The sequence below is a fragment of the Engystomops pustulosus genome, chromosome 7 (genome assembly GCF_040894005.1).
Source record: "Engystomops pustulosus chromosome 7, aEngPut4.maternal, whole genome shotgun sequence".
Lineage (NCBI taxonomy): Eukaryota > Metazoa > Chordata > Amphibia > Anura > Leptodactylidae > Engystomops > Engystomops pustulosus.
In genome coordinates, this window is record NC_092417.1 from 165,109,810 (window position 1) to 165,136,178 (window position 26,369).

Sequence of the window (26,369 nt, forward strand, 5' to 3'; positions counted from 1 at the left end):
AACCCAAGGGTCTTGTGTATAGTCTGCTTACTGGGGGTCCTACGGATCACATGGGTCTTGAGTAGTATCTAATCACTAGAGGTCCTACAGAACACAAGGGTCTTGTGTATAGTCTGCTTACTGGGGGTCCTACGGATCACATGGGTCTTGAGTAGTATCTAATCACTAGAGGTCCTACAGAATCCAAGGGTCTTGTGTATAGTCTGATTACTGGGGGTCCTACGGATCACATGGGTCTTGAGTAGTATCTAATCACAAGAGGTCCTACAGAACCCAAGGGTCTTGTGTATAGTCTGATTACTGGGGGTCCTACGGATCACATGGGTCTTGAGTAGTATCTAATCACTAGAGGTCCTACAGAACCCAAGGGTCTTGTGTATAGTCTGATCACTGGGGGTCCTACGGATCACATGGGTCTTGAGTAGTATACAATCACTAGAGGTCCTACAGAACCCAAGGGTCTTGTGTATAGTCTGATTACTGGGGGTCCTACGGATCACATGGGTCTTGAGTAGTATCTAATCACTAGAGGTCTTACAGAACCCAAGGGTCTTGTGTATAGTCTGATTACTGGCGGTCCTACAGATCACATGGGTCTTGAGTAGTATCTAATCATTAGAGGTCCTACAGAACACAAAGGTCTTGTGTATAGTCTGATTACAGGGGGTCCTACGGATCACATGGGTCTTGAGTAGTATACAATCACTAGAGGTCCTACAGAACACAAAGGTCTTGTGTATAGTCTGATTACAGGGGGTCCTACGGATCACATGGGTCTTGAGTAGTATCTAATCACTAGAGGTCCTACAGAACACAAGGGTCTTGTGTATAGTCTGATTACTGGGGTTCCTATGGATCACATGGGTCTTGAGTAGTATCTAATCACTAGAGGTCCTACAGAACACAAGGGTCTTGTGTATAGTCTGATTACTGGGGTTCCTATGGATCACATGGGTCTTGAGTAGTATCTAATCACTAGAGGTCCTACAGAACACAAGGGTCTAGAGATAATGCAATCTAATAGCACAACATAATACTCTTCACTGTGTTTGAAGGTTCCTTTTGAGGTCCTTGGTATTTGTCCAGCAGGTTAGTTATAACCATGACTCTGGTCATATGATGTGATTCTTTTTCCTCCCAGTGGGAATGTCATATGACTATTTGCGGCTTATTATAATGTGTGTAGAGCACAACTACCACATTACACCCGCAGATTTCACAAATGTTGCAATCATCTGCAAGTTCTAACAGTTGTACTGATACTTGTGCAATGGCCTAATATAACACAATGTACAAGTATACAGTAAGAATCTGTGAGGACTGAAGCAACACAGAACACGTATAGGATAAGTCAAAAGTTCCAGGACACCATAGGGAAAATGATGTATATGGTATCCCAGCAAGCAGTGCTATATCTTTGAAGCTAAGTCCAAAATGTGACCACCATCTTAGGCAAGTTTTTCCATTGGGAAGGAGGTCAAGTAGCATCAAGAGACCAGAATTGTCTCAGAAATTGATTTCCACAAGTTATCAACACAGAGGGGCTTATTTACTAAGGGTACCGCGGCCGCATTTTCGTCAGGATTTCTGACTTTTCGGAGATCGCGCCGGGGATTGTGTCGTACGCGATTGGATTGTGTTGCAATCGCACCGACTTTCATGTGCCGCCGGACGGTCCGTTGGATTTGGACTAAGCACGGGATTTAACATTCAAATTTGGGTCGCAAGCCAAGCACTTACATGCACCAGGAAGAAGAAGGTGAACTCTGATTGTCCGACGGCATGCACCCGATTTCTATGGCATGAAAGTCGGTGCAATTGCGCCAAAATCCAATCGCGTGCGACACAATCCCCTTCTAAATAACTGTACAAGCGGCGCAAATCCGGAAAGTTTTCGAAAAGCCAATTAAAGTGCGAGCCCCAGAATATCACAACAACAACTAGAAACATCCACTGTGAAGCACAGCTATTTGACATGTTGTCCCCGGTGCTGAACAACAGGGATGAAGGTGCTGGATCAAATTGTTATGACAATTCAGGTCTTTGATGCTCTACATGACTACCTTCTTATTGGAAAAACCTGCCTTAAATCCAATATGGCGGCTTTCAAGATGGTGGCCATGTTCTGGACACAGCCTTAAATATAGTCCACATCTCCTATTACTGGGGTTTCAGCAGCAGTGTGCTGTGGTCTTGAGTTCCACATGAAAGTGCTGTGACGTGTCATGTAGGACTATGCTCTCAGCAAATGCAAGTTTTTGCTATTTTTTGTCTTTCCTTGTCATGTATTGGATCTTACTGCCAGGTCCGAAAATTCCATATTCTCCTATAACAGTGATGGCGAACCTTTTAGAGCCTGAGTGCCCAAACTTCAGCCAAAAGCCACTTATTTATTGAAAAGTGCCAGCGCAGCAATTTAAGCAGTAATTTATTTCTCCTTGCTCTTTGACAACTTTCAATCCTTCAGCCTCCTAAAGACACCAACGCAGTTGAAAGGAGGAGGGGAAATTCATCTATCATTGTAGGAAGATTCTGGAGGAAGATTCTTTGAGTTCTGTCTGGTGAACTTCATTCTGGGGTGATGGTCTGGGTGCCCACAGAAAGGGCTCCAAGTGCCGCCTCTGGCACCAGTGCCATAGGTTCGCCACCACTGTCCTATAAGGACCATCAACAACTGGTGCAGGAGCTGGTCCTTATCACTCGACTGGTTGAGTTGGTTGAATTTATGGATCTCTGTGGATGATTGTATCCGCTATAAGGTGTTGTTCTTATGTGGAGGGTTGATGTAGGGTTGATGTTTCTGACTTTAGGTTACTAATTCTTGACTTTACCAGGCAAAACAGTGGCAGGACTCCTACAACTTCTACTTCTACTGAAGGGTTTACCATGAGAGGCGAAACTGACTCTACAAATCGGTCTAAGTTGGCGTCAAATAGTAGTTTGGCATATTCCTGGGTTGCGTTGAGACAATCAGGCGGTCCCCTACTTAAGAACACCCGACTTACAGACGACCCCCTAGTTACAAACGGACCTCTGGATGTTAGTAATTTACTGTACTGTAGCCTTAGGCTACAATAATCAGCTGTAATAGTTATCAGATGTGTCTGCAATGAAGTTTTAGTGTTAATTCTGGTTCTTATGACAACCCAACATTTTTGAAATCCAATTGTCACAGAGACCAAAACAAAATTTGGACTGGGATTACAATTATAAAGTATACAGTTACGACTTACATACAAATTCAACTTAAGAACAAACCTACGGAACCGATCTTGTATGTAACCCGGGGACTGCCTGTATAAGGGTTTTGGTGGTGTAGGGTTGAGTGAAGAAATGGGCCTCCTGACTGGTGGCTGAGTATACAGATAAGACAAGGCAATGTTAACCATTGGATATGGGATGGGAAAGTGGTAAGCATTGGAAAATATGTTGTTTCTTGGTGTTTTATTTAAAGAGTTGATATTGTGTGTGTAATAAAAAGTGATATCATTTTTCAATATATTTTCTGTATCAATTCCTCATAGTTTTCTAGATCTTTAGATCTATAGGAACCATCATTGTTTACTTCCTGTGCCCTGGTCATGTGTCACACAGGTGCACAGCTCATGATATCTCTGGTCATATGATGTCACACAGGTGCACGGCTTGTGATATCCCTGGTCATGTGATGTCACGTAGGTTGCAGGGCTGATGATATCTCTGGTCATGTGATGTCACACAGGTGCACGGCTTATTATATCCGGGGTCATGTGATGTCCCACAGGTGCACGGCTTGTTATATCCCTGGTCATGTGATGTCCCACAGGTGCACGGCTTGTTATATCCCTGGTGATGTGATGTCCCACAGGTGCACGGCTTGTTATATCCCTGGTCATGTGATGTCACACGGGTGCACGGCTCGTTATATCCATGATCATGTGATGTCACACAGATCCACGGCTCGTTAAATCCCTGAGAGTAATAAGATTTGTATGCACCTGTATGACATCACATGACCAAGGATATAACAAGCCGTGCACCTGTGTGGCATCACATGACCAGGGATATAACGAGCTGCGCACCTGTGTGACATCACATGACCAGGGATATAACGAGCTGCGCACCTGTGTGACATCACATGACCAGGGATATAACGAGCTGTGCATCTGTGTGACATCACATGACCAGGGATATAACGAGCTGCGCACCTGTGTGACATCACATGACCAGGGATATAACGAGCTGCGCACCTGTGTAACATCACATGACCAGGGATATAATGAGCTGTGCACCTGTGTGACATCACATGACCAGGGATATAACGAGCTGTGCACCTGTGTGACATCACATGACCAGGGATATAACGAGCTGCGCACCTGTGTGACATCACATGACCAGGGATATAACGAGCTGCGCACCTGTGTGACATCACATGACCAGGGATATAACGAGCTGTGCACCTGTGTGACATCACATGACCAGGGATATAACGAGCTGCGCACCTGTGTGACATCACATGACCAGGGATATAACGAGCTGTGCACCTGTGTGACATCACATGACCAGGGATATATAACGAGCCATGCATCTGTGTGACATCACATGACCAAGGATATATAACAAACTGTGCACCTGTGTGACATCACATGACCAGGGAACAGGAAATAAACAATGAAGCTTCCTATGGAATGACAGCAAGCAGAGATCTAGAAAACCGTGAGGAATTAATACAGAAAGTATATTAGAAAATTGTATAACTTTTCATTTAACAAACGATATCAATTGTTTGATGGTGGACAAACCCTTTAAAAATGTGACCTTGAATGAGTTGTAACTATCAAGAATTGTACCTACATGTAAGGAAAAATAGTTTTTTTGTTATCTAGTATCCAAGCAATGGCAGCCAATTGTTGTTGCTGTGGTGACCTGCCATAAATAGAGATATCTTCCCTATAGCCAACAATTGTCTGAGTCACAAGGTATATTTCAGACAGTAGTGGGTCCTAGTATCAGTGACGCTGCAGTTGTGTAGCATTTAGACAGTTCCTTTTTATATTTATAGATACTTTGGGCGCAATGGCCAATATTCTGAAGAAAAAAAAATTCCCTTTAATAGATTTACCGAAGAATAAAGACAAGTTCAGACCAGGGTCAGGCCTCTGTCCCCTCTCCCTAGCGCAGGTCCAAACCATCAGGGGATTGGAAACAATGATAAGTTGATGGCCATGTGGAGGTTTCCTTCTTCCCCTAGAAGGTTAGGGTCTTGTGTAGGTTCGCACACTCTGGAGAAGCAATAGGAGGCCATCAAAGAAAAGGGGCGTGTACTGTGCCAAAATTTATACAAATGCACCTGAATTTTGGCCTTAACTGAGCCAACGAATGGGAGGCTTAAGTTACTACTATAGAGTCTTATACCACACCAGCATCAGACACGGTGACAAATCTGGTACAGTATAAAGCAGACTTTCTGCATATCCTGCCTTTGACCATTCATTGTCTTGGTGGCACCCCATTCATGGTCTTGATGATACCCTCTTTACTTAAACATGTATAGGCAGATCTTCATAAGAATAATTTAAGACCAGGATTTCTTCTACTTATAACCAGGATCTGGAGGAAGGATTGGTTGTCCAATATACCCATCCATTCTTGTGTTGGGACACCATCCATGGTCTTGGTTGGACCCTCATAATTTAGGCATGTCTGGATATACATGAGCATAAGAATAAGTTGAGATCAGGATTTCTTCTTTTCATAACCAGTATCTTGAGGATGGATTGGTTGCCCAACATACCCTACCTATAACCACCCATGGTCTTGGTGGTACCCCCATCAATGGTCACGGAGGGACTTAGACATTTATTTATAATTTTAAGATTTATTGAAACAATAATTTGAGACAAGGTTTTCTTCTCTTTATAGCCAGAATCTGGAGAAATGATTGGTTGCCCAATAACCTTTGACCATTAATTGTTGTGTTGGGACCCCGTCTTGGTGAGACCCTCTTTACTTAGACATGTATTGACTGTTTATGCAGATCTATATAAAAACATGAGAATAAGTTGAGACCAGGATTTCTGCATTTTATAACCCGGATCTGGAGGAAGGATTGGTTGCCCAGTATACCCTTCTTTTGACCATCTAGTGTCTTGGTGAGAACCTGGTGAGAACCCTCATAACTTGGGCATGTATTGAGTATCTAAGCAGATCTATATAAGCATGAGAATAAGTTGAGACCAGGATTTCTTCTTTTGATAGACAAGATCTGGAGGAAGGATTGGTTGCCCAGTATACCCTTCCTTCGACCATCTAGTGTCTTGGTGAGAACCCATCGATGGATCTTGGTGGAACCCTCATAACTTGGGCATGTATCGACTGTCTAAGCAGATCTACATAAGCATGAGAATAAGTTGAGACCAGGATTTCTTCTTTTTATAGCCAGGATCTGGAGGAAGGATTGGTTGCCCAGTATACCCTTCCTTCGACCATCTAGTGTCTTGGTGAGAACCCATCGATGGATCTTGGCGGAACCCTCATAACTTGGGCATGTATCGACTGTCTAAGCAGATCTACATAAGCATGAGAATAAGTTGAGACCAGGATTTCTTCTTTTTATAGCCAGGATCTGGAGGAAGGATTGGTTGCCCACAAACAGAAAGGACAAAGTTTCCTGTGACGTCCCCATAAGATTTATGCATCAAAGAGTTACGTATATATGACTGGCTCGTTGACTTGTGCACTTCAAATCAGGAACTTGTGTTGAGAAAGAAAGAAAAACTTCACTGTCAGAGATAGCCTGCAGTCTCTCCACTGGTCACATACATAGAGGGGGTCACCAAGCACATACTTCTTCTTTGCCCATTGTGGTGCTTTAAGGGTTGTTGTGAGTCAATTTAAAGGGCCATTGATTCTAGAAGAAGATCCTGGCTCCCAGATCTGTGGATGGTGCCAGCTAGCAGGATGGACGGGTATACCCTGATCACGGTGAGTTGGCTTTTCTTTCCATAGATCTCGGTAGCCTATTCTAGGCTTCTATAGTCTTAGTCTAATGTTGACTTTTTGAGGTCTGACATATTCTAATAACATTCAATTTTTATCTTCATAAAGAGTCTTAGGTCTTTCAACTTATTCATTCCTTAGGTAGATATTGTTGTGGGACCTACGACCATGTTCTACCTTTTTGAGGTCTATCATGGTCACCATCAGTTCTTATTTTTATAAAACTTTAGGTCCACAAGGTCCACCACCTTGTTCTATCAAGCATACAATTTCAAGGTATTCTATCAGAGCTTCTCATAAAGGAATGACGTTTTAGATAGACCTTGTTCTGTCCAATGTACAATTGTAAGGTACGCTCCAAGCCCTTTTTATTTAGTAATGAAGTTTTATATGGAATGTTATGGGATCTACCACCTCTTCCAAGGTCATAGTTTCAAGGCTGAGTTTTTGAGGTCTGACATATTCTATTATCATGGATACTCTATCAGTTATCTTCATAAAGAAATAATGCCTTCGGTGGATACGGGAATGTTATGAGGTCCACCACCTTCTTCTATCAAGCTTACAATATCAAGGCTGAGCTTTCGGGGGCTGACATATTTTATTTCCATGGGTACTCTGTCATTGGTCTTCATAAAAACATAATGCCTTAGGTAGATGTAAGTACATTATGAGCTCCATCACCTTTCGTGCTATCAGGCGTCCAGTTTCAAGGCTGAGTTTATGAGGTCTGACATGTTTTATTACTATGGCTACTATATCAGTGCTCTTCATATAAACTATACATTATGAGCTCCACCACCTTGTTCTGTCAGGGTACAGTTTCAAGATACAGGCAGTCCCCCACTTAAGGACACCCAATTTACAGATGTCTTACGGAAGTTTACCTCCAGGCTGCAATAATCAACTGTAAGCGTTGCCTAATGTTGCAATTAAGCTTTATGGTTAATTCTTCTTCCCATGACAAGCCAAAATTTGGGAAGTACAATTTATCCCAAGGACAATAATACATTTTGTCTGGAGTTACACTTACAAATATACCTGTACCAACCTCCAACTTGAGAACAAACCTAAAGAACCAATCTTGTAAGTAACCAGGAGTTGTCTATTCTCTGTCAGATCTTCTACAATGTAGATAGACGTGGGACCATCATGAGGTCTTCCACTTTATAATATCAAGCTTTTAAATTTCAAGGCTGTGTGCCTGAGGTCTAATCTAATCCGTTACCAATGGTCAGTGATCTTCATAAAGATATAAAGTTTTAGGTAGATGTGAGAACTTTATGAGGTAGTGACCGTATTCTATCAGGAAGTAGGTTTATGTAGACATGACAACGTTATGGGTCTTCCATCTACTGTATTTCTATCGAGTTTAGGATTTCATGTCTGGATTGTCAGATATATCCTGTGCAATAATCTGTTTACAGATGTTCCTCTAAATAATGTACCGCAATGATAGGGCCGCAATGTTTTTGACAGCAGCAACTTCCTTCACAATATCCTCCTGGCTTCATGCTGTCTGAGAGGAACAGGTGTCCCAGTAACATGGCTCCATGTGCCTTTATTTCATTCTCTGTTATTTCTCGGAGGAGTCATTCATGCAGTGGTTCACTTACTTTTTCTCTCTGTATTGTTAATATTTACTAAAGGGGGTAAATATACTGCCTAAGAGTTACTGGTTGACATGGACTGACTATTATCTATCTATCTATCTATCTATCTATCTATCTATCTATCTCATATCTATCTATCTCATATCTATCTATCTATCTATCTATCTATCTATCTATCTATCTATCTATCTATCTATCTATCTATCTCATATCTATCTCATATCTATCTATCTATCTATCTCATATCTATCTATCTCATATCTATCTATCTATCTATCTATCTATCTATCTATCTATCTATCTATCTCATATCTATCTATCTATCTATCTATCTATCTATCTCATATCTATCTATCTCATATCTATTTATCTACCTATCTCATATCTCTCTATCTATCTATCTATCTATCTATCTATCTATCTATCTATCTTCTATCTATCTATCTATCTATCTATCTATCTCATATCTATCTATCTCATATCTATCTATCTATCTATCTATCTATCTCATATCTATCTATCTCATATCTATCTATCTATCTATCTATCTATCTATCTATCATCTATTTATCTCATATCTATCTATCTATCTCATATCTATCATCTATCTATCTATCTATCTCATATCTATCTATCTATCTATCTATCTACCTCATATCTATCTATCTATCTCATATCTATCTATCTCATATCTATCTATCTCATATCTATCTATCTATCATCTATTTATCTCATATCTATCTATCTATCTCATATCTATCATCTATCTATCTATCTCATATCTATCTATCTATCTATCTATCTATCTACCTCATATCTATCTATCTATCTATCTATCTATCTCATATCTATCTATCTCATATCTATCTATCTCATATCTATCTATCTATCTATCATCTATTTATCTCATATCTATCTATCTATCTCATATCTATCATCTATCTATCTATCTATCTATCTACCTCATATCTATCTATCTATCTATCTCCTATCTATCTATCTATCTATCTATCTATCTATCTATCTATCTATCTATCGATCTATCTATCTATCGATCTATCTACCTACCATATCCATCTACCTATCTTTCTATATATTGGGCCACATGTATCACTCGTTTTTTCTGTTGTTTTTGCGCCTTTTCATTCAGGTGCACCGTTTTTGCACCATTTTTGCGATTAAACGCCAAGCTAGCCGCGCAGCAAAAATAACCAGCTTTCCCTCATCTATCTTACCAATCCAGATGTTTTTCTAATGATATTCATCACTTGCAACGTTTTCATTTAGGCGCAAAAACGGGCGCAAAAACACTCCAGCCCGAAGGTGGCGTTATCTGAGAAGAAAGCACTGAGCCCCTTTGCAGAACAGCTCATTTCTAGCAGCAAAGCTCAGCCAGACACTGGAACATATAATAGATACATGAGATACACTGCAGACACTGGAACATATAATAGATACATTAGATACTCTGCAGACACTGGAACATATAATAGATACATTAGATACACTGCAGACACTGGAACATATAATAGATACAATTAGATACACTGCAGACACTGGAACATATAATAGATACATTAGATACACTGCAGACACTGGAACATATAATAGATACATTAGATACTCTGCAGACACTGGAACATATAATAGATACAATTAGATACACTGCAGACACTGGAACATATAATAGATACAATTAGATACACTGCAGACACTGGAACATATAATAGATACATTAGATACACTGCAGACACTGGAACATATAATAGATACATTAGATACTCTGCAGACACTGGAACATATAATAGATACATTAGATACTCTGCAGACACTGGAACATATAATAGATACATTAGATACACTGCAGACACTGGAACATATAATAGATACATTAGATACACTGCAGACACTAGAACATATAATAGATACATTAGATACACTGCAGACACTGGAACATATAATAGATACATTAGATACTCTGCAGACACTGGAACATATAATAGATACATTAGATACACTGCAGACACTGGAACATATAATAGATACATTAGATACACTGCAGACAGGAGCTGCAGACTCTATTTACAGTTCATCATCTTCTATTTACAAAACATTCTGCAAAACGTTGCAGATACTACAGACAAGTGTCCCCCATGTAATTCTGCACAGTATCACCAGTGTGTCTGAGGGGGATACTGTGCAGAATTACAGGGGTGCAGCAGGAGACCAGCACTGGGGGATCCCCTCCAGGAGAAGCCACTGCTGAGGAGGTCACTGGGTGCAGGGTGTCACACACCTGGGTGCTGCTGTGAGTGTTATTTTCATTCTGGGCTGTGGGAGAAGCAGAGAGGAGCTTGTAGCAGGATCACATGTAACTGCCTGAATCTAGCATTGCGCCTAATCTGCGCCAAAATTGCGCCTAAACTGTTTTAAAGTAAAGTGATTAATAAGAGGCAGAAAATATACTTATCACAGATGGTTGTAGCTTGTGATAATTCTGGCAAAACATTGCGCCATAATTTCGGCGCAACTACTACACTTAGGCGCACAAAAGTGATAAATGTGGCCCATTGTTTATCATATCTATCTTTTTTTTTCATATATCTATTTATCTATCTGTATATACCGTATCTTTATTACCTACCTATCATACTTTATATACTGGAGTATAAACTGACCTAAATATAATCCGGGGCTCCTAATTTGACTGCAAAAAACTGGGGAAACCTATTGATCCGAGCATAACCCTAGGGTGGGAAACACATTAACAGCCTTCCCCCACTATATAGCCAGCCAGTCCCACCTCCAGTATATAGCCAGCCAGCCCCCTACCCCCAGTATATAGCTATTCCACCCCTGCCCCAGTATATAGCCAGCCAGCCCCCTGCCCCCCAGTATATAGCTATTCAGCCCCCTGAGCACCAGTATATAGCCAGCCTGCCCCCAGTATATAACTAGCCAGCCTGTCCCCAGTACATAACCAGCCAGCCTGCCCCCAGTATATAACAAGTCGCAGCTTGCCCCCGTATATAACTAGCCAGCCTTTCCCCAGTATATAACTAGCCAGCCTGTCTCCAGTATATAACTATCCAGCCTGCCCCAGTATATAACCAGACAGCCTGTCCCCAGTATATAACCAGCCACAGCCTGCCCCCAGTATATAACCAGCCACAGCCTGCCCCCAGTATATAACCAGCCACAGCCTGCCCCCAGTATATAACCAGCCTGCCCCAGTATATAACCAGCCTGCCCCCAGTATATAACCAGCCACAGCCTGCCCCCAGTATATAACCAGCCAGCCTGTCCCAGTATATAACTATCCAGCCTGCCCCAGTATATAACCAGACAGCCTGTCCCCAGTATATAACCAGCCACAGCCTGCCCCCAGTATATAACCAGCCAGCCTGCCCCAGTATATAACCAGCCAGCCTGTCCCCAGTATATAACTAGCCACAGCCTGCCCCCAGTATATAACCAGCCAGCCTGTCCCCAGTATATAACCAGCCACAGCCTGCCCCCAGTATATAATCAGCCAGCCTGTCCCCAGTATATAACCAGCCACAGCCTGCCCCCAGTATATAACCAGCCGCAGCTTGCCCCCAGTATATAACCAGCCAGCCTGCCCCCAGTATATAACTAGCCAGCCTGTCTCCAGTATATAACCATCCAGCCTGCTCCCAGTATATAACCAGCCGCAGTATGCCCAGCACATCAAATAAGAAAGTCAATGCTCACCTTTCAGGTCCTGACGTTAACCCCTGCTGTCATCATATTGAGTGTGCCAGCAGGCATTTGGGTTTTTTACCACATCTTTTTGTGTGCTGAAAAACAAGACTTATACTTGAGTATATACAGTATACCTATTTATCTATCATCTATTATTTTTGTTATAATTATTTGTAATAAATACTGTAGTATAAACATAATAAACTATGTATATCAGTCAGTCCATTGCTTACACATCTACCCTCACAGCCTTCCCCCACTATATAGCCAGCCAGTCCCCACCTCCAGTATATAGCCAGCCAGCCCCCTACCCCCCAGTATATAGCTATTCTGCCCCCTGCCCCCAGTATATAGCCAGCCTGCCCCCAGTATATAACTAGCCAGCCTGTCCCCAGTACATAACCAGCCAGCCTGCCCCCAGTATATAACAAGTCGCAGCTTGCCCCCGTATATATATATAGCCAGCCTGTCTCCAGTATATAACTAACCAGCCCGCCCCAGTATATAACTAGCCAGCCTGTCTCCAGTATATAACTATCCAGCCTGCCCCAGTATATAACTATCCAGCCTGCCCCAGTATATAACTAGCCAGCCTGTTTGCAGTATATAACTATCCAGCCTGTCTCCAGTATATAACTATCCAGCCTGCCCCAGTATATAACTATCCAGCCTGCCCCAGTATATAACTAGCCAGCCTGTTTGCAGTATATAACTATCCAGCCTGCCCCAGTATATAACCAGACAGCCTGTCCCCTGTATATAACCAGGCACAGCCTGCCCCCAGTATATAACCAGCCAGCCTGTCCCCAGTATATAACCAGCCAGCCTGTCCCTAGTATATAACCAGCCACAGCCTGCCACCAGTATATAACCAGCCAGTCTGCCCCCATTATATAACCAGCCAGCCTGTCCCCAGTATATAACCAGCCAGCCTGTCCCCAGTATATAACCAGCCACAGCCTGCCCCCAGTATATAACCAGCCACAGCTTGCCCCCAGTATATAACCAGCCGCAGCCTGCCCCAGTATATAACCAGCCAGCCTGCCCCCAGTATATAACTAGCCAGCCTGTCTCTAGTATTTAACCAGCCAGCCTGCCCCCAGTATATAACCAGCCAGCCTGTCCCCAGTATATAACTATTCAGCCTGCCCCAGTATATAACCAGCCGCAGATTGCCCCCAGTATATAAGCAGCCAGCCTGTCTCCAATATATAACCATCCAGCCTGCTCCCAGTATATAACTAGCCAGCCTGTCCCCAGTATATAACTATCCAGCCTGCCCCAGTATATAACCAGCCGCAGCTTGCCCCCAGTATATAAGCAGCCAGCCTGTCTCCAATATATAACCATCCAGCCTGCTCCCAGTATATAACCAGCCAGCCTGCCCCAGTATATAACCAGCCACAGCCTGTCCCCAGTATATAACCAGCCACAGCCTGCCCCCAGTATATAACCTGCCACAGCCTGTCCCCAGTATATAACTATCCAGCCTGCCCCAGTATATAACTATCCAGCCTGCCCCAGTATATAACCAGCCAGCTTGTCTCCAGTATATAACCATCCAGCCTGCTCCCAGTATATAACCAGCCAGCCTGTCTCCAGTATATAACCATCCAGCCTGCTCCCAGTATATAACCAGCCAGCCTGTCCCCAGTATATAACCAGCCAGCCTGTCCCTAGTATATAACCAGCCACAGCCTGCCCCCAGTATATAACCAGCCACAGCCTGCCCCCAGTATATAACCAGCCGCAGCCTGCCCCCAGTATATAACCAGCCAGCCTGCCCCCAGTATCTAACTAGCCAGCCTGTCTCTAGTATTTAACCAGCCAGCCTGCCCCCAGTATATAACCAGCCAGCCTGTCCCCAGTATATAACTATCCAGCCTGCCCCAGTATATAACCAGCCGCAGCTTGCCCCCAGTATATAAGCAGCCAGCCTGTCTCCAATATATAACCATCCAGCCTGCTCCCAGTATATAACTAGCCAGCCTGTTTGCAGTATATAACTATCCAGCCTGCCCCAGTATATAACCAGACAGCCTGTCCCCAGTATATAACCAGCCACAGCCTGCCCCCAGTATATAACCAGCCAGCCTGCCCCAGTATATAACCAGCCAGCCTGTCCCCAGTATATAACTAGCCACAGCCTGCCCCCAGTATATAACCAGCCAGCCTGTCCCCAGTATATAACCAGCCACAGCCTGCCCCCAGTATATAATCAGCCAGCCTGTCCCCAGTATATAACCAGCCACAGCCTGCCCCCAGTATATAACCAGCCGCAGCTTGCCCCCAGTATATAACCAGCCAGCCTGCCCCCAGTATATAACTAGCCAGCCTGTCTCCAGTATATAACCATCCAGCCTGCTCCCAGTATATAACCAGCCGCAGTATGCCCAGCACATCAAATAAGAAAGTCAATGCTCACCTTTCAGGTCCTGACGTTAACCCCTGCTGTCATCATATTGAGTGTGCCAGCAGGCATTTGGGTTTTTTACCACATCTTTTTGTGTGCTGAAAAACAAGACTTATACTTGAGTATATACAGTATACCTATTTATCTATCATCTATTATTTTTGTTATAATTATTTGTAATAAATACTGTAGTATAAACATAATAAACTATGTATATCAGTCAGTCCATTGCTTACACATCTACCCTCACAGCCTTCCCCCACTATATAGCCAGCCAGTCCCCACCTCCAGTATATAGCCAGCCAGCCCCCTACCCCCCAGTATATAGCTATTCTGCCCCCTGCCCCCAGTATATAGCCAGCCTGCCCCCAGTATATAACTAGCCAGCCTGTCCCCAGTACATAACCAGCCAGCCTGCCCCCAGTTTATAACAAGTCGCAGCTTGCCCCCGTATATATATAGCCAGCCTGTCTCCAGTATATAACTATCCAGCCCGCCCCAGTATATAACTAGCCAGCCTGTCTCCAGTATATAACTATCCAGCCTGTCTCCAGTATATAACTATCCAGCCTGCCCCAGTATATAACTAGCCAGCCTGTTTGCAGTATATAACTATCCAGCCTGCCCCAGTATATAACCAGACAGCCTGTCCCCTGTATATAACCAGGCACAGCCTGCCCCCAGTATATAACCAGCCAGCCTGTCCCCAGTATATAACCAGCCAGCCTGTCCCTAGTATATAACCAGCCACAGCCTGCCACCAGTATATAACCAGCCAGTCTGCCCCCATTATATAACCAGCCAGCCTGTCCCCAGTATATAACCAGCCAGCCTGTCCCCAGTATATAACCAGCCACAGCCTGCCTCCAGTATATAACCAGCCAGCCTGTCCCCAGTATATAACCAGCCACAGCCTGCCCCCAGTATATAACCAGCCGCAGCCTGCCCCAGTATATAACCAGCCAGCCTGCCCCCAGTATATAACTAGCCAGCCTGTCTCTAGTATTTAACCAGCCAGCCTGCCCCCAGTATATAACCAGCCAGCCTGTCCCCAGTATATAACTATTCAGCCTGCCCCAGTATATAACCAGCCGCAGCTTGCCCCCAGTATATAACCAGCCAGCCTGTCTCCAATATATAACCATCCAGCCTGCTCCCAGTATATAACTAGCCAGCCTGTCCCCAGTATATAACTATCCAGCCTGCCCCAGTATATAACCAGCCGCAGCTTGCCCCCAGTATATAAGCAGCCAGCCTGTCTCCAATATATAACCATCCAGCCTGCTCCCAGTATATAACCAGCCAGCCTGCCCCCAGTATATAACCAGCCACAGCCTGTCCCCAGTATATAACCAGCCACAGCCTGCCCCCAGTATATAACCTGCCACAGCCTGTCCCCAGTATATAACTATCCAGCCTGCCCCAGTATATAACTATCCAGCCTGCCCCAGTATATAACCAGCCAGCTTGTCTCCAGTATATAACCATCCAGCCTGCTCCCAGTATATAACCAGCCAGCCTGTCTCCAGTATATAACCATCCAGCCTGCTCCCAGTATATAACCAGCCAGCCTGTCCCCAGTATATAACCAGCCAGCCAGCCTGTCCCTAGTATATAACCAGCCACAGCCTGCCACCAGTATATAACCAGCCAGCCTGTCTCCAGTATATAACCATCCAGCCTGCTCCCAGTATATAACCAGCCAGCCTGTCCCCAGTATATAACCAGCCAGCCTGTCCCTAGTATATAACCAGCCACAGCCTGCCACCAGTATATAACCAGGCAGCCTGCAGCCAGCAGATTAAAACGGGCAGGCTGTCCCTAGTATATAACCAGCCACAGCCTGCCCCCAGTATATAACCAGCCACAGCCTGCCCCCAGTATATTACCAGCCGCAGCCAGCCCCCAGTATATAACCAGCCAGCCTGCCCCCAGTATCTAACTAGCCAGCCTGTCTCTAGTATTTAACCAGCCAGCCTGCCCCCAGTATATAACCAGCCAGCCTGCCCCCAGTATATAACCAGCCAGCCTGTCCCCAGTATATAACTATCCAGCCTGCCCCAGTATATAACCAGCCGCAGCTTGCCCCCAGTATATAAGCAGCCAGCCTGTCTCCAATATATAACCATCCAGCCTGCTCCCAGTATATAACTAGCCAGCCTGTCCTCAGTATATAACTATCCAGCCTGCCCCAGTATATAACCAGCCGCAGCTTGCCCCCAGTATATAACCAGCCAGCCTGTCTCCAGTATATAGCCATCCAGCCTGCTCCAAGTATATAACCAGCCAGCCTGCCCCCAGTATATAACCAGCCACAGCCTGTCCCCAGTATATAACCAGCCACAGCCTGCCCCCAGTATATAACCTGCCGCAGCCTGTCCCCAGTATATAACTATCCAGCCTGCCCCAGTATATAACTATCCAGCCTGCCCCAGTATATAACCAGCCAGCTTGTCTCCAGTATATAACCAGCCAGCCTGTCTCCAGTATATAACCATCCAGTATGCTCCCAGTATATAACCAGCCAGCCTGCCCCCAGTATGTAACCAGCCACAGCCTGCCCCCAGTATATAACCAGCCAGCCTGTCTCCAGTATATAACCAGCCAGCCTGTCTCTAGTATTTAACCAGCCAGCCTGCCCCCAGTATATAACCAGCCAGCCTGTCCCCAGTATATAACTATCCAGCCTGTCTCCAGTATATAACCAGCCACAGCCTGCCCCCAGTATATAACCAGCCAGCCTGTCTCCAGTATATAACCAGCCAGCCTGTCTCCAATATATAACCAGCCGCAATATGCCCAGCACATCAAATAAGAAAGTCAATGCTCACCTTTCAGGTCTCTGACGTTAACCCCTATATACTTGAGTATATACAGTATATCTATTTTCTATCATCTATTATTTTTGTCATAATTATTTGTAATAAATACTGTAGTATAAACATAATAAACTATGTATATCAATCAGTCCATTGCTTACACATCTACCTTGTAGGATGTAGCTCACTAATCAGGGGTGTAACTAGGAGAGGCTGGGCCCAATAGCAAACTTCTGCATGTGCCCCCACTTCTCCATATCTGTATATTCACACATGTTTATACAATCACATACATGTGTGTGTATACTTAGATACACACATTTATATAATTATATACACACACATAGCCGTCATGCACCTCTATAGTATGATTTATTATTTCTATAGAAAATGTCATTGTATTTCCTGGGATCACATTAACAAAGAATTTCTCATCCGCTTTAAAATTTCACCCTTAAATCAACACCGTCATTTTTAGCAAATCTTCACAACCAGGACTTAAACAATTATCCAAATTTATTGTCCATAATGTCAAGTAATAACAGTATAGATCAAAGCCTGGGCCCAGGCTCTAACCTAGTACTGGATCTCAGAAATACAGCAGAAGAAAGCCTACTACTAGGGTCTTCCAATGCGGTGTACCACCAAAATAATTGGGCTGCATGGTAGCTCAGTGGTTAGCAGTAGAGCCTTGCAGCGCTGGGGTCCTTGGTTCAAATCCCATCCAGGTCAACATCTCCAAAGAGTTTGTATGTTCTCTCCGTGTTTGTGTGGGTTTCCTCCGGGTCCTCTGGTTTTCCCCCACACTCCAAAATATACTAGTAGGTTAATCACATTGTGAGCCCCATGGGGACAGGGACTGATCTGGCAAGGTCTTTGGCATATAGAGGTGGTGTCATCTCTCCTTTGTGGTGTAGCATATAGAGGATGTGTCAGCTCTCCTCCTATGTGATGTAGTATATACTGGATGTGTCAGCTCTCCTGTGTGGTGTAGTATATAGAGGAGGTGTCAGCTCTCCTGTGTGGTGTAGTATATAGAGGATGTGTCAGCGCTCCTCCTGTGTGGTGTAGTATATAGAGGATGTGTCAGCGCTCCTCCTGTGTGGTGTAGTATATAGAGGATGTGTCAGCTCTCCTCCTATGTGATGTAGTATATAGAGGATGTGTCAGCGCTCCTCCTGTGTGGTGGAGTATACAGGCGGTCCCCTACTTAAGGACACCCGACTTACAGACAACCCATAGTTACAGACGGACCCCTCTGCCCCATGTGACCTCTGGTGAAGCTCTCTGGATGCTTTACTATAGTCCCAGACTGCAATGATCAGCTGTAAGGTGTCTGTAATGAAGCTTTATTGATAATTCTTGGTCCAATTACACCAAAAATTTTGAAACTCCAATTGTCACTGGGGCAAAAGAAAAAAAATTGTCTAGAACTTCCATTATAAAATATACAGTTTCGACTTACATACAAATTCAACTTAAGAACAAACCTCCAGACCCTATCTTGTATGTAACCCGGGGACTGCCTGTATAGAGGATGTGTCTGCTCTCCTCCTGTGTGGTGTAGTATATAGAGGATGTGTCAGCGCTCCTCCTGTGTGGTGTAGTATATAGAGGATGTGTCAGCGCTCCTCCTGTGTGGTGTAGTATATAGAGGATGTGTCGGCTCTCCTCCTGTGTGGTGTAGTATATAGAGGATGTGTATGCTCTCCTCCTATGTGGTGTAGTATATAGAGGATGTGTGAGCTCTCCTCCTGTGTGGTGTAGTATATAGAGGATGTGTTGGCTCTCCTCCTGTGTGGTGTAGTATATAGAGGATGTGTCAGCTCTCCTCCTGTGTGGTGTAGTATATAGAGGAGGTGTCAGCTCTCCTCCTGTGTGGTGTAGTATATATAGAGGATGTGTCGGCTCTCCTCCTGTGTTGTCTAGTATATAGAGGATGTGTCGGTTCTCCTCCTATGTGGTGTAGTATATAGAGGATGTGTCAGCTATCTTCCTGTGTGGTGTAGTATATAGAGGATGTGTATGCTCTCCTCCTGTGTGGTGTAGTATATAGAGGATGTGTATGCTCTCCTCCTATGTGGTGTAGTATATAGAGGATGTGTATGCTCTCCTCCTGTGTGGTGCAGCATATAGAGGATGTGTGGGCTCTCCTCCTGTGTGGTGTAGTATATAGAGGATGTGTATGCTCTCCACCTGTGTTTTGTAGTATATAGAGGATGTGTCAGCTCTCCTGTGTGGTGTAGTATATAGAGAATGTGTCAGCTCTCCTCCTGTGTGGTGTAGTATATAGAGGATGTGTATGCTCTCCTCCTGTGTGGTGTAGTATATAGAGGATGTGTCGGCTCTCCTCCTGTGTGGTGTAGTATATAGAGGATGTGTCAGCTCTCCTCCTGTGTGGTGTAGTATATAGAGGATGTGTCAGCTCACCTCCTATGTGATGTAGTATATAAAGGATGTGTTAGCTCCCCTCCTGTGTGGTGTAGTATATATAGAGGATGTGTCGGCTCTCCTCCTGTGTGGTCTAGTATATAGAGGATGTGTCGGTTCTCCTCCTATGTGTTGTAGTATATAGAGGATGTGTCAGCTCTCCTCCTGTGTGGTGTAGTATATAGAGGATGTGTATGCTCTCCTCCTGTGTGGTGTAGTATATAGAGGATGTGTATGCTCTCCTCCTATGTGGTGTAGTACATAGAGGATGTGTATGCTCTCCTCCTGTGTGGTGCAGCATATAGAGGATGTGTCAGCTCTCCTCCTGTGTGGTGTAGTATATAGAGGATGTGTGGGCTCTCCTCCTCCTGTGTGGTGTAGTATATAGAGGAGGTGTCTGCTCTCCTCCTGTGTGGTGTAGTATATAAAGGATGTGTGGGCTCTCCTCCTGTGTGGTGTAGTATATAGAGGATGTGCAGGCTCTCCTCCTGTGTGGTGTAGTATATAGAGGATGTGTGGGCTCTCCTCCTGTGTGGTGTAGTATATAGAGGATGTGTATGCTCTCCTCCTGTGTGGTGTAGTATATAGAGGATGTGTATGCTCTCCTCCTATGTGGTGTAGTATATAGAGGATGTGTATGCTCTCCTCCTGTGTGGTGCAGCATATAGAGGATGTGTGGGCTCTCCTCCTGTGTGGTGTAGTATATAGAGGATGTGTATGCTCTCCACCTGTGTGGTGTAGTATATAGAGGATGTGTATGCTCTCCTCCTGTGTGGTGTAGTATATAGAGGATGTGTCAGCTCTCCTGTGTGGTGTAGTATATAGAGGATGTGTCAGCTCTCCTGTGTGGTGTAGTATATAGAGGATGTGTCAGCTCTCCTGTGTGGTGTAGTATATAGAGAATGGGGCAGATTTACTTACCCGGTCCGTTCGCGATCCAGCGGCGCGTTCTCTGCGCTGGATTCGGGTCCGGCCGGGATTTAATAAGGTAGTTCCTCCGCCGCCCACCAGGTGGCGCTGCTGCGCTGAAAAGCATCTAAACGCACTGGAGTTCACCGGCTCGGGCTACGTGAAGGTAAGCGCGTCCCGAGCGACACATTTTCCGTTCTTAAATGCGGCGGTTTTTCCGAATACGTCGGGTTTTCGATCGGCCACGCCCCCCGATTTCCGTCGCGCGCATGCCGGCGCCGATGCGCCACAATCCGATCGCGTGCGCCAAAATCCCGGGGCAATTCAGGTACAATCGGCGCAAATCGGAAATATTCGGGTAACACGTCGGGAAAACGCAAATCGGGCCTTTAGTAAATGTGTCAGCTCTCCTCCTGTGTGGTGTAGTATATAGAGGATGTGTCAGCTCTCCTCCTGTGTGGTGTAGTATATAGAGAATGTGTCGGCTCTCCTCCTATGTGGTGTAGTATATAGAGGATGTGTCAGATCTCCTCCTGTGTGGTGTAGTATATAGAGGATGTGTATGCTCTCCTCCTGTGTGGTGTAGTATATAGAGGATGTGTATGCTCTCCTCCTGTGTGGTGCAGCATAAAGAGGATGTGTGGGCTCTCCTCCTGTGTGGTGTAGTATATAGAGGATGTGTATGCTCTCCTCCTGTGTGGTGTAGTATATAGAGCAGTGGTGGCGAACCTATGGCACGCGTGCCACAGAGGGCACGCAGAGCCATCTCCCCTGCCGTTTATACATAAATCCTTACAACTCCCGGCAGGCAGGAAAAGCTGCTGATCGCTCTCTCTCTCATTGAAGGCTGCATCAGTGCCCGCCCCTCCTCCACTCCCCCTTCAGCCCGGGAACACAAGGAGAGAGACAGGACTGCCGGAGTACACTGCATCAGCCAGCTCCGAGTAAAGCTAAGTGCAGCAGGAGGAGAGAGGAGGCAGGAGCTGCTCTGTGTATATGTCACAGGCAGCAGGCAGGCAGCTTTGGGACACTAAACAACTATAGGTCCTTATTGTTTAGTGTCCCAAACTGCCCTGTGTGACAGCTATTCATGGCCATATATATACTGCCCTTGGCCCAGATCTCTTGTTGCTGTGCCATGCTGCCAGTGACCCTGGGGTGCACCACACTACCCTCACTGACAGCATGGCACAGGTGCCCAGAGCTTTATATATATGTGGTGATTTGATGGCAAATTCACCTGCCTGATTCCTTGTAACTTTGCTATTCCCTCAACCCCCACTCCACCCCACAACACACACTGTGCCCTACGAACCCAAATTGGATTCAACAATCTTTCATATTGCCCCTTTATGGGGGTAGTGTCCATCACTGTATGGCTGTAGTGTCCGTCACTGTATGGCTGTAGTGTCCATCACTGTATGGCTGTAGTGTCCGTCACTGTATGGCTGCAGTGTCCGTCACTGTATGGCTGTAGTGTCCGTCACTGTATGGGGGTAGTGTCCGTCACTGTATGGCTGTAGTGTCCGTCACTGTATGGGGGTAGTGTCCGTCACTGTATGGCTGTAGTGTCCGTCACTGTATGGCTGTAGTGTCCGTCACTGTATGGCTGTAGTGTCCGTCACTGTATGGCTGTAGTGTCCGTCACTGTATGGCTGTAGTGTCCGTCACTGTATGGCTGTAGTGTCCGTCACTGTATGGGGGTAGTGTCCGTCACTGTATGGGGGTAGTGTCCGTCACTGTATGGGGGTAGTGTCCGTCACTGTATGGCTGTAGTGTCCGTCACTGTATGGGGGTAGTGTCCGTCACTGTATGGCTGTAGTGTCCGTCACTGTATGGGGGTAGTGTCCGTCACTGTATGGCTGTAGTGTCCCTCACTGTATGGCGGTAGTGTCCGTCACTGTATGGCTGTAGTGTCCCTCACTGTATGGCTGTAGTGTCCGTCACTGTATGGCTGTAGTGTCCGTCACTGTATGGGGGTAGTGTCCGTCACTGTATGGGGGTAGTGTCCGTCACTGTATGGCTGTAGTGTCCGTCACTGTATGGCTGTAGTGTCCGTCACTGTATGGGGGTAGTGTCCGTCACTGTATGGGGGTAGTGTCCGTCACTGTATGGCTGTAGTGTCCCTCACTGTATGGCTGTAGTGTCCGTCACTGTATGGCTGTAGTGTCCGTCACTGTATGGGGGTAGTGTCCGTCACTGTATGGGGGTAGTGTCCGTCACTGTATGGCTGTAGTGTCTGTCACTGTATGGGGGTAGTGTCCGTCACTGTATGGCTGTAGTGTCCGTCACTGTATGGCTGTAGTGTCCGTCACTGTATGGGGGTAGTGTCCGTCACTGTATGGCTGTAGTGTCCGTCACTGTATGGGGGTAGTGTCCGTCACTGTATGGCTGTAGTGTCCGTCACTGTATGGCTGTAGTGTCCGTCACTGTATGGGGGTAGTGTCCGTCACTGTATGGCTGTAGTGTCCGTCACTGTATGGCTGTAGTGTCCATCACTGTATGGCTGTAGTGTCCGTCACTGTATGGGGGAAGTGTCCGTCACTGTATGGGGGAAGTGTTCCTCACTGTATGGCTGTAGTGTCTGTCACTGTATGGCTGTAGTGTCCGTCACTGTATGGCTGTAGTGTCCGTCACTGTATGGCTGTAGTGTCCGTCACTGTATGGCTGTAGTGTCCGTCACTGTATGGCTGTAGTGTCCGTCACTGTATGGCTGTAGTGTTCCTCACTGTATGGCTGTAGTGTCCCTCACTGGATGGGGGTAGTGTCCGTCACTGTATGGGGGAAGTGTTCCTCACTGTATGGCTGTAGTGTCCGTCACTGTATGGGGGAAGTGTTCCTCACTGTATGGCTGTAGTGTCTGTCACTGTATGGCTGTAGTGTCCGTCACTGTATGGCTGTAGTGTCCGTCACTGTATGGGGGTAGTGTCCGTCACTGTATGGCTGTAGTGTCCGTCACTGTATGGGGGTAGTGTCCGTCACTGTATGGCTGTAGTGTCCGTCACTGTATGGCTGTAGTGTCCGTCACTGTATGGGGGTAGTGTCCGTCACTGTATGGCTGTAGTGTCCGTCACTGTATGGCTGTAGTGTCCATCACTGTATGGCTGTAGTGTCCGTCACTGTATGGCTGTAGTGTCCGTCACTGTATGGCTGTAGTGTCCGTCACTGTATGGCTGTAGTGTCCGTCACTGTATGGCTGTAGTGTCCCTCACTGGATGGGGGTAGTGTCCGTCACTGTATGGGGGAAGTGTTCCTCACTGTATGGCTGTAGTGTCCGTCACTGTATGGGGGAAGTGTTCCTCACTGTATGGCTGTAGTGTCTGTCACTGTATGGCTGTAGTGTCCGTCACTGTATGGCTGTAGTGTCCGTCACTGTATGGCTGTAGTGTCCGTCACTGTATGGCTGTAGTGTCCGTCACTGTATGGCTGTAGTGTCCGTCACTGTATGGCTGTAGTGTCCCTCACTGGATGGGGGTAGTGTCCGTCACTGTATGGGGGAAGTGTTCCTCACTGTATGGCTGTAGTGTCCGTCACTGTATGGGGGAAGTGTTCCTCACTGTATGGCTGTAGTGTCTGTCACTGTATGGCTGTAGTGTCCGTCACTGTATGGCTGTAGTGTCCGTCACTGTATGGGGGAAGTGTTCCTCACTGTATGGCTGTAGTGTCTGTCACTGTATGGCTGTAGTGTCCGTCACTGTATGGCTGTAGTGTCCGTCACTGTATGGGGGTAGTGTCCGTCACTGTATGGCTGTAGTGTCCGTCACTGTATGGCTGTAGTGTCCGTCACTGTATGGCTGTAGTGTCCGTCACTGTATGGCTGTAGTGTCCGTCACTGTATGGCTGTAGTGTCCGTCACTGTATGGCTGTAGTGTCCCTCACTGGATGGGGGTAGTGTTCCTCACTGTATGGCTGTAGTGTCCCTCACTGGATGGGGGTAGTATTCCTCACTGTATTTTTTCCTGCTTTGTGATATAATTGGTGATGTTGGTCTTTCTTTAGTGGTCTGTATATTATCAGTATGGTGGTATTTATCTTGTTGTACTGGTAATGTTCATCATGTGGCAGTATTATATGTCCCTTATAGAGCGGTATTGTCGGTAATTTTAGGCTAAATAGCCATGTTGGCACTCTAGGATTATTACAAGAACTTTGGTTTGCAGTTTGGGCACTTGGTCTCTAAAAGGTTCGCCACCACTGATATAGAGGATGTGTCAGCTCTCCTGTGTGGTGTAGTATATAGAGGATGTGTCAGCTCTCCTTCTGTGTGGTGTAGTATATAGAGGATGTGTCAGCGCTCCTCCTGTGTGGTGTAGTATATAGAGGATGTGTCAGCTCTCCTCCTGTGTGGTGTAGTATATAGAGGATGTGTCAGATCTCCTCCTGTGTGGTGCAGCATATAGAGGATGTGTGGGCTCTACTCCTGTGTGGTGTAGTATATAGAGGATGTGTGGGCTCTCCTCCTGTGTGGTGTAGTATATAGAGGATGTGTGGGCTCTACTCCTGTGTGGTGTAGTATATAGAGGATGTGTGGGCTCTCCTCCTGTGTGGTGCAGTATATAGAGAATGTGTCGGCTCTCCTCCTATGTGGTGTAGTATATAGAGGATGTGTCAGCTCTCCTCCTGTGTGGTGTAGTATATAGAGGATGTGTATGCTCTCCTCCTGTGTGGTGTAGTATATAGAGGATGTGTATGCTCTCCTCCTGTGTGGTGTAGTATATAGAGGATGTGTATGCTCTCCTCCGGTGTGGTGCAGCATATAGAGGATGTGTCAGCTCTCCTCCTGTGTGGTGTAGTATATAGAGGATGTGTGGGCTCTCCTCCTGTGTGGTGTAGTATATAGAGGATGTGTATGCTCTCCTCCGGTGTGGTGCAGCATAAAGAGGATGTGTGGGCTCTCCTCCTGTGTGGTGTAGTATATAGAGGATGTGTATGCTCTCCTCCTGTGTGGTGTAGTATATAGAGGATGTGTCAGCTCTCCTGTGTGGTGTAGTATATAGAGGATGTGTCAGCTCTCCTCCTGTGTGGTGCAGCATATAGAGGATGTGTGGGCTCTACTCCTGTGTGGTGTAGTATATAGAGGATGTGTGGGCTCTCCTCCTGTGTGGTGCAGTATATAGAGGATGTGTTGGCTCTCCTCTGTGGTGTAGTATATAGAGGATGTGTCAGCTCTCCTCCTGTGTGGTGCAGCATATAGAGGATGTGTGAGCTCTCCTCCTGTGTGGTGCAGTATATAGAGAATGTGTCGGCTCTCCTCCTATGTGGTGTAGTATATAGAGGATGTGTGAGCTCTCCTCCTGTGTCGTGTAGTATATAGAGGATGTGTATGCTCTCCTCCTGTGTGGTGTAGTATATAGAGGATGTGTATGCTCTCCTCCTGTGTGGTGTAGTATATAGAGGATGTGTATGCTCTCCTCCGGTGTGGTGCAGTATATAGAGGATGTGTCAGCTCTCCTCCTGTGTGGTGCAGTATATAGAGGATGT

General features: G+C 45.7%; 1 protein-coding gene across 2 annotated transcripts in view; it reads left to right on the top strand.

The window, feature by feature from the left end:
* The window catches only part of SPI1 (Spi-1 proto-oncogene), a 47,989-nt gene that overhangs the window by 8,214 nt on the left and 13,406 nt on the right, over nucleotides 1-26,369 (top strand). The window contains exon 1 of one of the 2 annotated variants that reach the window (XM_072118699.1): nucleotides 6,725-6,963. The exons of the other annotated variant lie outside the window; for it this stretch is intronic. Coding sequence (XP_071974800.1) covers nucleotides 6,922-6,963 — 42 coding nt within the window. The 5' untranslated portion in view covers nucleotides 6,725-6,921. Of the gene's footprint in view, nucleotides 1-6,724; nucleotides 6,964-26,369 lie in introns of those variants that run through there. 2 annotated transcript variants of the gene reach the window in all.